At 36.2% G+C, this 10,851-nt stretch overlaps 3 protein-coding genes across 3 annotated transcripts; all 3 read left to right on the top strand.

Moving 5' to 3' along the window:
• The first annotated feature begins 296 nt into the window (after positions 1-296).
• LOC122588607 (copper methylamine oxidase-like) lies at positions 297-6,468 on the top strand. The gene is made up of 12 exons (XM_043760756.1): positions 297-703; positions 2,017-2,126; positions 2,218-2,523; positions 2,673-2,785; positions 2,872-3,202; positions 3,633-3,848; positions 4,585-4,821; positions 4,962-5,147; positions 5,305-5,445; positions 5,546-5,814; positions 5,898-5,979; positions 6,149-6,468. Exons 1-12 carry the CDS (start codon positions 514-516, stop codon positions 6,281-6,283), a joined length of 2,316 nt encoding a protein of 771 aa, XP_043616691.1. The 5' UTR covers positions 297-513; the 3' UTR covers positions 6,284-6,468.
• A 537-nt stretch (positions 6,469-7,005) lies between these two features.
• Positions 7,006-8,126, top strand: LOC122589071. The gene has a single exon (XM_043761316.1). The coding sequence runs from the start codon at positions 7,022-7,024 to the stop codon at positions 8,000-8,002; it is 981 nt and encodes a 326-aa protein (XP_043617251.1). The 5' UTR covers positions 7,006-7,021; the 3' UTR covers positions 8,003-8,126.
• A 1,233-nt stretch (positions 8,127-9,359) lies between these two features.
• Positions 9,360-9,812, top strand: LOC122588301 (oleosin H2-like). The gene has a single exon (XM_043760415.1). It carries the CDS (start codon positions 9,360-9,362, stop codon positions 9,810-9,812), a length of 453 nt encoding a protein of 150 aa, XP_043616350.1.
• Positions 9,813-10,851: the final 1,039 nt, after the last annotated feature.

Genomic DNA, 10,851 nt, shown 5'->3' with positions numbered 1-10,851 from the left:
TGTGACAAAAAAAAAAAAAATTTAAAAGTTCTTGATACGTGGTCATTTGGAACATTATGTGAAGAATACTTTCCATAATAAAAAAACTAAACCATTGGCTTAAGGCATTGTTTAGAAAATCCCTAATAATAATAATGAGTAAAGAATTAAATAAAAACTAGGAGTATTTCCAATTAGAATAAGATGTGGATTAGGAGGCTGCTTTGTCACGTGATACGGACTCTTGTTCTGTCATATCACCACTATATATATATACACACTTGCACACCCCCCCTCTAAAATCTGTTTTACTCCATTAGATTCACAGCCACCACCATCCTTGAATTGAATTGAATACATATATTCCTGTATATCTATATCTATATATATTTACAGTAACCTCGAATCAATCGATCAGAGTGTTGGGTGAGAGAGAGAGTGGTGCAACAGAGCAGAAACAGAATTTGGCTTCTGTATGTCAGCAGTAGATTGTACGCACTGCAGTGGATTTAGTCAGCTTGCTAACCCTTTACAATGGCCTCAGCTTCGAAAACGACGTCGCATTGTTCCGATCATGATGATTCTATCTCAATCCCCCGCCGCCATCAGATTGTCCCGGCCTCCGCTTCTTCCGCCGATGTCGTTGTCGTCGATGATCGCCCCCTTCCGATTCCCAATTCCGTGATCACCTCTTCTTCTTCTGATCCTTCTCCTTCCACCAAAGGTTGTTATCAATCAATCCCTCACTTTCTATATATACATGTATCAATTGTATTTTATTTATACGTACAATTAAGTAGATATCATCCGAATAATATTAATTAAATTATTAAATAATAATACGTATACGTGTACACACACATATATATATATATATATATATATATTTAGATAAGGATTATTATTAGAGATACAAGAGTTGGAAGGTGTTTGTATAAAATTAGGAAAAAGGTATATATGCTTGGCTAGTTGGTTTGTAAGTATAGAATCAGATGATGATGATGAATGAAGGGGTCAGATCCAGGTGTGTTTGCTGATGAGATTCGTCAACATGTGTTTCTTTTTAATTGTCACCTTTGTTTGGTGGGGCTTGGCTCATATGTCTAATCACTCTATATTCTGAAATAATTAGTTTTTCATATAAAATTTGTATACAATTATTTATATTGAAAGAAAGGATTAAGTGTTTTGGGTTGGTAAGATGTTTTTTTTTAGTTATAATTATTAGGTGAGTACAGACTGTAAGGATAGTTATGCAATTGTTTATTAGTAATAATCACTCTCGAATAAGGCGAATTCATACTAGTCATTAGTGAGTGTGTATGTGGGAGGTTAAGTGTCACTGTTAGGCCTTTGTTTATATTTAGTTTATGCCTTTTTTTTTTTTTTTGCAAATACATGGATTCTGATAAGGTGTTTACTATTTCATATACCAACTTTCTTTCTGGTGTGGGTTGCATCTGTTTTATGGCAAGCGTCTTGCTTTTTTTGGATATATGATAGTGGAAGGTTATTAATATTAATAAGTGAGTAACTTATAACCAACTGTCTAATAAATTTGACACTTGGTGATATTCACCTGAGTTGACTCTTGGATGCCCATGCATAACTAGTACCACTACAATGGCATAGGCATATGATATTCTATTATTATGATGCATTTGGTTTTGTTGATTTCGTTAGTTGTTCTTAATCAGCACTTGAGACAAAGTGGAAGGCACTACTCAGACCTTTATGATAAACTTACTGATCATGTCCTATCTTGGAATTTTCTGCTTGATTGAATTGTGTTTCTTGTTTTGTTTAGTACACTACAAACGTATAACATTGAGAGATTCACTGTCGCTTAAGGAAAGGGAGATATAGAGTGTAATATCTTAATTATGCATGCCAATTTATCTGGAATTGTATACTATACGATAATCTCTGATCTCATAAGCTCAAGAATGCAGCATTGACATCTTATTTGTTTCAACACTTGTATTTTAAATGGTTTATATGATGTTGTCAAATGGCTAATCGATCGGTAACATTTAGGAATCCAAGTCCTCACAAGGGCTCAAACCAGTCATCCTCTTGACCCTTTATCTGCTGCTGAAATCAAAGTAGCCGTGGCAACTGTCAGGGCAGCTGGAGCAACACCTGAGGTACTTCACAGGATAATGATTTTAAACTGAATTGTGGTATGATGGTACTTGTGATAGTACTTGTAACATTCTCAATTTCTCTCCTTTTCAGGTCAGAGATGGCATGCGATTTGTGGAAGTGGTTCTTTCAGAACCTGATAAAAGTGTTGTAGCACTTGCAGATGCATACTTCTTTCCACCATTCCAACCATCATTGTTACCCAGAAGCAAAGGAGGAGCTGTAATACCTACTAAACTTCCCCCAAGGAGAGCTCGACTTGTTGTTTATAATAAAAAATCAAATGAGACGAGTGTGTGGATTGTTGAACTATCTGAGGTACATGCAGCCACTCGAGGTGGACATCATCGGGGAAAAGTCATCTCATCACGAGTTGTCGTAGATGTTCAGCCTCCTATGGTAATTTTTATTTGCAACATAATGTCTTTCAGATTCTGAATTGTGAACATTTTACTAGATTGGAAATTCTTATTGTCAGCATGTGGGAAGAGCCATTGGACTTCTTAGCTTCACATTATTTGTTCTCATGATACTGTTATGTTTTATAGGATGCCGTGGAATATGCTGAATGTGAAGCCGTCGTGAAAGATTATCCTCCCTTCAGGGAGGCTATGAAGAAAAGGGGCATAGAGGATATGGATCTCCTGATGGTTGATGCTTGGTTAGTTAATATTACATGGAAACTTTTGGAGACATTACATACAATGGAACTTAACGTGTTTCTTTTTTTGTATTAAACTTGTTCAGGTGTGTTGGATATCATAGTGAAGCTGATTCTCCTAGCCGTAGATTAGCAAAACCACTTATATTTTGTAGGACAGAAAGTGATAGTCCAATGGAAAATGGATATGCACGTCCAGTTGAAGGCATATATGTTCTAGTTGATATGCAAAATATGATAGTACTAGAATTTGAAGATCGTAAGCTTGTCCCCCTACCACCAGCTGATCCATTGAGAAACTACACTCCTGGCCATACACGAGGTGGTGTCGATCGCAGTGATGTGAAGCCTCTACAAATACTTCAGCCTGATGGACCAAGTTTCCGTGTCAGTGGGAACTTTGTGGAGTGGCAAAAGGTAACGTTTGATGCGTCAAATGTCTGAGTATCTCTATTAGAACTTTTGAGCAATGGTCAATTGCATTGGTTATAAGTCATATTCTTGTAGAGGCTACAGGTCTTGTCAGATTTGCCCCCCCAAAAGAAGTCTGCGACTTTTAAAAACAATTGCATAGTTATCGTGTTAAAAGATATAAACATTATTATGGTAAGAGTAATCTGAAACTTTGAATAACACGTGTATATATGCAGAAGACTGGGAGCAACTTTTTATCTGACTGGTCTATTCCTTTCTTTTTTTTTTTAAAAAAAGAAACAAATCTGACCCAATGGACATAGAACACAACCCTATTGACCCGTTAAATGGTTAATAGGTTGAAATTACCACCTCTGCTTTATACGGTGCATGTTTAATAGGTGCTTATTTTTGTAATATATTTTGGTTGCAGTGGAATTTTCGTATTGGTTTCACCCCGAGAGAGGGTTTGGTCATACACTCGGTTGCGTATGTTGATGGTAGTCGAGGTAGAAGACCGATAGCTCATAGATTGAGCTTTGTGGAGATGGTTGTGCCCTATGGTGACCCAAATGATCCACATTACAGAAAGAATGCATTTGATGCTGGGGAAGATGGGCTTGGAAAGAATGCTCATTCTCTTAAGAAGGTTTGTTTCATTTTCCATTGTGTTAATGCTAAAACATCTTACATAGTGGATATTGAGTTTTAGAGATTTTAACTAATTGAGTATTCAATTGTGTTTGCATATATGTACATATTACGAATAAAACCAAAAAATAAAAACTGAATTACGATATACATTTAATATGTAATACAAGCGTATAATACTCCACTCTTATCATCTTTTGTATGTACGCAGTGGGTCATTAGTAACTAGTCAGCTATGAGAGAATTAACTTGTTTTTTCTTTTCTGAAATCTGAAAATAAGCCTGTTGTTGAAATTTTGGCTCTAGCTGCCCAAATGGGCACATCGGGCAGGATTTGTATTACATGTCAAACCAGGTTACCTTTTAGTTTGAGTCAATATTGGCCAGGTTGACTACCTAATACCTTTTTTACTTCATATTTTTGTTAAAAATAGTGAAGAACAAACTTCTGTAACAATAATGATCTAATCTTTTTAATGAACAATATAGGAAGTTGTACAGAGTTAAGTAAGCTTTGGGTGGCTTCTATATCATCAGACCGATTTCTTTTTTAGCTAAACTTTAATATTTATAACCATGTGATTCGTTTGCCATCAAACAGAAGGTGATCCAGTTTCACATTAAGGGTTACCCGAGTTGTAGGCTTGTAGCACCTCAATTTTATATAAATCTTCCAGATCATTCTGAGAGTGAGGACTGTTGTGATTCCAGGCTGACAATATTTATCTTCACAGGGATGTGATTGCTTAGGATACATCAAGTACTTCGATGCTCATTTTACAAACTTCATCGGAGGTGTTGAAACAATCGAGAACTGTGTATGTATGCATGAAGAGGACCATGGGATGCTCTGGAAGCACCAGGATTGGAGAACTGGCTTGGCAGAGGTCCGAAGATCCCGAAGGCTAACAGTTTCTTTTATTTGCACTGTTGCAAACTATGAGTATGGCTTCTATTGGCACTTCTATCAGGTCAGGTTTTCAACATCGCATTCAGAAGGAATAATTGTAGTGTTGCTATGTTTATGTTTCGTATTTTTGCAAAGATAGTGTTCTTTGATTACTTATATGAAATCAATGCAATTAATATGCATGTTGCTTGTTTCCTACAGGATGGCAAAATTGAAGCCGAAGTTAAACTCACTGGAATTCTCAGCTTAGGAGCATTGCAGCCAGGAGAAGTTAGAAAATATGGTACTACCATTGCACCGGGATTGTATGCACCAGTTCATCAACATTTTTTTGTTGCTAGAATGGACATGTCGGTTGATTGCAAGCCTGGAGAAGCGCATAATCAGGTATGCATGGTCTCTTTCGATATGTTTAGTGTTTCGGTAAAGGTTTGGATATATCGCTTTTCATTTTAATAATACTACTGAATTGGACTTCTTATACGTAATGTAAACTACTGAATTTACACACATATTGTAACTATCTACTGTGATGTTCTTGTAGGTTGTTGAAGTTGATGTTAAGGTTGAAGAACCAGGAAACAATAATGTTCATAACAATGCATTCTATACACAACAAACATTGCTTAAATCTGAATCTCAAGCAATGCGGGATTGTAATCCGTTATCTGCTCGTCATTGGATCGTAAGTCATGATTCATTCTCATTGTGAATTTCGTACTTTTAGTTTTTGCTTTGAGAATTATTTTACTTATCTGATTTATATTCTTCCCATCTATCTGCAGGTTCAAAACACCAGAACTGTGAATAGGACCGGACAACTGACAGGCTACAAACTTGTACCTGGTTCGAACTGCTTACCTTTAGCAGGTCCAGAAGCAAAGTTTTTAAGAAGGGCTGCCTTTCTGAAGCATAATCTGTGGGTTACACCTTATGCATCTGGCGAGGATTTTCCTGGAGGGGAATTTCCAAACCAAAACCCACGTGTTGGTGAAGGTCTGGCCTCATGGGTCCAGCAAAATCGCTCTCTCGAAGAAACTGATATTGTCCTCTGGTTAGTGAATTCATGCGTTAATCTGCCTATTTAACATTCATGAATTTATCTGATAATAATTTGTTATATAATAAATTTTATAGGTATATATTTGGGATCACTCATGTTCCTAGGTTAGAAGACTGGCCTGTGATGCCAGTGGAGCATATTGGGTTTATGCTTCAGGTATGTTTGCTTTGATATTCAGAATATTGTCACTTTTTCAATTTCTAAATTATTTGCTACAAAATGAGTTACTATCTAGATGGCAACACAATTTGTTTTATTCTCCCAACTTCTGTTACAAGCATTTGTTCATTTGTTGTGACTGAAATTCAAACTGCATAAATGACAGCCACATGGGTTCTTTAATTGCTCTCCGGCTGTGGACGTTCCTCCTGGAGCTTGCGAGTCAGATGTGAAAGACAGCCATGTTAAAGATACAATTTCTCCCAAGTCGGTGACAAATGGGTTATTATCCAAGCTTTAGTTCGATCATCCATCTCCCAACTTGTATTCCTTTTTATTTTATTGTGTCTAAGTTTAAGTTGAACTATGTTAGACAGAATGTTTTAAAGTTACTGGGTTTCCAATGCTGTCCTTTTGGTGATTGTATCTGAATCAGTACATCTTTTATTGGGGTTTTATTTTTATAGACTTCTGTTGAAGTTCCAATGTTGTTTATTAGGAATTTCCATCTCCATCTATTTCTTTTAACCCGTAAAATGGAAATCTGGACTTTTGTGTGCAAGTTCACACAATGCACAACACAGTTGACAGTATATGGTTTGCATATACTCCTATATAAATAATGGGGGGTTAACAAGTATGCATCTCTATACAGTTTATCAGTTTATGCAAGTGTATAGGTTATATTGTATGAAGATGTGTTTATGCATGAATTGCGACATGTATTGCGTATATCAGCCATTGTATATATTTGTATGTAGATAGTACATATGTATATGTCTCAACTGTGTTGTATATGTGATGTCAAATGGTGCAACTTTGTATACCACCGATTTTTGGACATCTACAGTATATGTTTTTTAGTGGGTATAAAAGAAATTTGTGTATTAAAATGCTGAAAATTTTAAACGAATATATTGGAGACGCTAGTCAACATATTGTTTTGTAACATTAGAGGACAAAGTTGTAATTATCCAATCCAATTGATGTAATTACATTACATATATAAAATCTACACGACAACAAGAAGTCAACAACAATGGAATCATTGGCAGCAGCAGGCAGAGGAGGTATGTTGTCCCTCCAATTATTCCAAATCCAACCGTCAATAACTCCCCGCTCATTTCAAACCCCCTTCTTCCCCAAACCCAGAAAACTAACAATCAAATCCCACAATCCAAACAACGCCTCAAACCCCCAAACCAAAGAAGAAGGTATCCCAATAGACCAAGTGAAAACCCTAGTCAAATTCAAATCCCGACACAATTTCATTCGAGTCCTCGAAATCTCCCGTAAATCCGACCACCCATTCGCAGGTTCCCGTCTTCTGTTGCTCGACACTCCCGGCAACATCCACAGCATTTCCTTTCTGTTAAAACTACTAACCGGGACTTATTTCGACGTTTTCGCTACATTCCCACCAATACTACCCCCAGGCCCATTAGGAATACTCGGGTTCGGAGCCGGGTCAGCAGCCAAGTTAATACTTGAATTATACCCACAAGGGGTGATCCACGGCTGGGAACTCGACCCATCTGTAATTCAAGTTGCTAGAGAGTATTTCGGGCTCTCAAAACTGGAAAGAAAGTACGACGACAGGCTGTTTATATACATCGGAAACGCGTTGAATGCGAGTATCGATGAGGGGTTTTCCGGGTTGTTGGTTGATTTGTTTAGTAACGGGTGTGTGATACCGGAGCTCCAGGATCCGGAAACGTGGATGAAAATGAAAAACAAGTTGAAGCGAGGGGGGCGGATAATGGTGAATGTGGGAGGGAGTTGTGTGGAAGCCGAAGATGTTAGGAAAGATGGAAAAGTGGTAATGGAAGAAACTCTGAAGGCAATGGAGAAAGTGTTTGAACAAGGGGAAGTGTGTGTCTTGAATGTTGGAAGAAGAAAAGAAGATAGCTCAATTGCCATGACTGGTGGACTGCCTCCTAATCTGGACTTGTGGAAGCAGAATTTGCCTAAATCTTTGAGGTTTTATGTTGATATGTGGAAAGTTCATGATTTTTGCTAGACTTAGAAAAATGTTTTTTTTTTTCTTTCATTGGTGTATGGTGACATTTTGTATGCATGTAACCTGTTTGATGAATTGCGTCACTACTCAATATAGTGGATTTAACATTTCAAATTTTCAACTACTTCGTATTTTTTTTCTCTAATTTTCAGTATTTTTTGGCCAGATATGCAGATTGTGTTTATATGGTGTTTATTATGTATCTGTTGTTCTGTACGTAGCTGAGGCTAACCGCAATATCAAGGCTGTATATTGGATCCTTAGGAAATACTCGTACATAGCGTTGTAGCTACACAATGCAATGGCTTTAGTGACTTATGCTTTCATGCTTCATATCAAACACAAAACCAATACATCAGTTGGTAATGCATCTACAGGCATCCTAGTCTTACCGATATCGTTCTTAAAAATCACTAAAAATAATACTGATCTTGGTCTCATATAAACTGATCCGATACATGTATTCTATGATACAAATGGTATGTCTTGATATCGAAACTGGAAACCACCCAAAGTGGATATGGATTTCGGGATTTTGGTCCCACCGGAGATTAATACCATTTTCCGGTACCAAACCAATACCGGATCGGAATTTTTGAAAAAGATTGTACATCTTTCTTTTTTTTCATTAACATTACATTCTTGAGTTTATTTTCAAAGGATAAGAAAGTGAATGATAAGAAAAAATCTTGTTTTTCTATTCATGAGTTTTTTTAATGAAAGAAATTAAGGGGAATAATAGGATAATTTAAATGTTTTAAACCCAACAGTTTTCTTGCCAAATTGGTTAGATTTGGAAGGAAAGAAAAAAAAATTTATGTGCAATTACCATTATAGTTTCAACCATTCCAACATAGTATTATAAAAGATATTTTTGTAAAAGTATCTCTTTTTCATTTATTTCTCATAAACTCAAGAATGTATTTTGTCTATTATATTTTTTCTTTCTATCATTATCTAATATTTGTGTGTGTGTGTTTTTTTAAAACTTGATAATGGAGTGTAAGGGTTATAAAAAGTCTAAAGAATAAAAAAGCCAAACTTCCATAACTTTCGGTCTCTTACTAGTCAAGGCCCACTGTGTTTGTGACTGGTGAGCCCAACAAACTCAACATCCAAAATACAATCTCTACTTTTCAATTAACAAATGATCATCTAATTCGCAAGTCAGCTTCTTCTTTTTTTTTTTTTCTTTTCTAATATAACATAAGGTGAACGTATTATCCATTTTCACATATGTCGCACTGCATGCGTTCCACGTGTATACAATAAACCATATACCCCTTACATACGGCACAGGTACGATTTCAATATATATATATATATATATTTTTTGAACCAACACCGACAATTATTAATGACCGAGCACCCCATGGACACAACCAAGTCCCATTTCCAGCAAACCAGCCACACCTATTCACCAAAAAAACTTGTTGCCGTCGTAACCGTTTTCCCTATCACTGGCTTCTTCCTCATTCTATCGTCTCTCATTCTCACTGGCACCCTTATCGGCCTCGCCGTCTCCACTCCGCTTTTCATCCTTTTCAGCCCGATACTCGTCCCGGCCTTCTTAACAATCGGGTTGGCGGTCACAGGGTTTATAGTTTCTGGAGCTTTTGGAATCTCGGGGTTGTCTTCTTTGACATATATTATGAGCTACTTGAAGAGGATGAGGGCCAATAGTGGTGGTGGGTGGGTCCATGATCAGTTGGATTATTCAAAAAGACGGGCTCAAGCTACTGCTGGATCATATGTGGGTCAGAAAGTTACGGATGTGGGCCACAGGACCCAACAAGCTACTGCTGGCTAGCTAGCTAGATCGTAATGAATTAAGCATTTGTTGCTATCTATTTATAAATTAAGTTGAATAAGTTTGATTAATTTGTGCTTCTTTTCGTTGTTTGATAATTTGTGCTAGTGATCATGTATATATTTTTCGTATAAGTTTATGAAAATAATTCAACTTCTCCTATCTCGCATGGAAACATGTACACATCCAATCTTTTACATCAATATATAGTTAAGTTATACTTCAATTCCCCTTTAAAAAAATAAAAATAAAGATCTTACACCGTCAAATTTTGACAATACGTCATTAAATATGATTTACAGGATTATATTTTACAAAACAAATAAAAAAAACACATTAATTTGATAAATAAAATTATCGTAAAAATCTAGTAGTGATTACCATCCTTACAGAAAGTAAATGTGAGGTTCAAAAACCTCTTCTGCCTTCATTCAGCCAAACATCTTGAGGGCAGTTTGTGAAAGGGTAAATGGGTCGAAATCTTTTGGTCTCATCTACCATCTTAATACTCAGAATACCATCTTAATACTCAAAACACATACCGTATATACTTTATGTCTGGTAAAACAATATCTTCACACATGATGCACAAGTCATATTTTCATTTACCTTTGACAAAGACTGAACCTATGACCTTACAATTTTTATCTTATAGACCCCATGATCGCTTGTAACAGTTGATTTATGATTAATTGGTAAATGGTATATATATATATATACTCACGTAATATTCTGGGTAGGCGTGAGTTTTCACTTCCCAACTGCGGCACTACATGGGGGCAAAGGGGCCAAATGCCCCCTTTGAAATTTAGATTTTGTAATGTATTTTAAAATTTTCATAAAGTTTTTAAAAAAATTTGTAAGGTTTTTAATATTTTGTCCTCTTTCGAACTTATTTTTTACGGGTTTATAATTTTAATATTTTTCTCCGATATATATAGTTAGTTGTTCTTTGACTCGCCATATCTGGAATAATAAAAACCTTATTCGTTTACTTATTTATCGAAAGACATACGGTGATTTAACGGGTAGTCGATCT

Source organism: Erigeron canadensis, chromosome 2 (assembly GCF_010389155.1).
Source record: "Erigeron canadensis isolate Cc75 chromosome 2, C_canadensis_v1, whole genome shotgun sequence".
Lineage (NCBI taxonomy): Eukaryota > Viridiplantae > Streptophyta > Magnoliopsida > Asterales > Asteraceae > Erigeron > Erigeron canadensis.
Note: the sequence above shows the minus strand (reverse complement) of the source record. Positions and strands in the feature narration are given on the sequence as shown.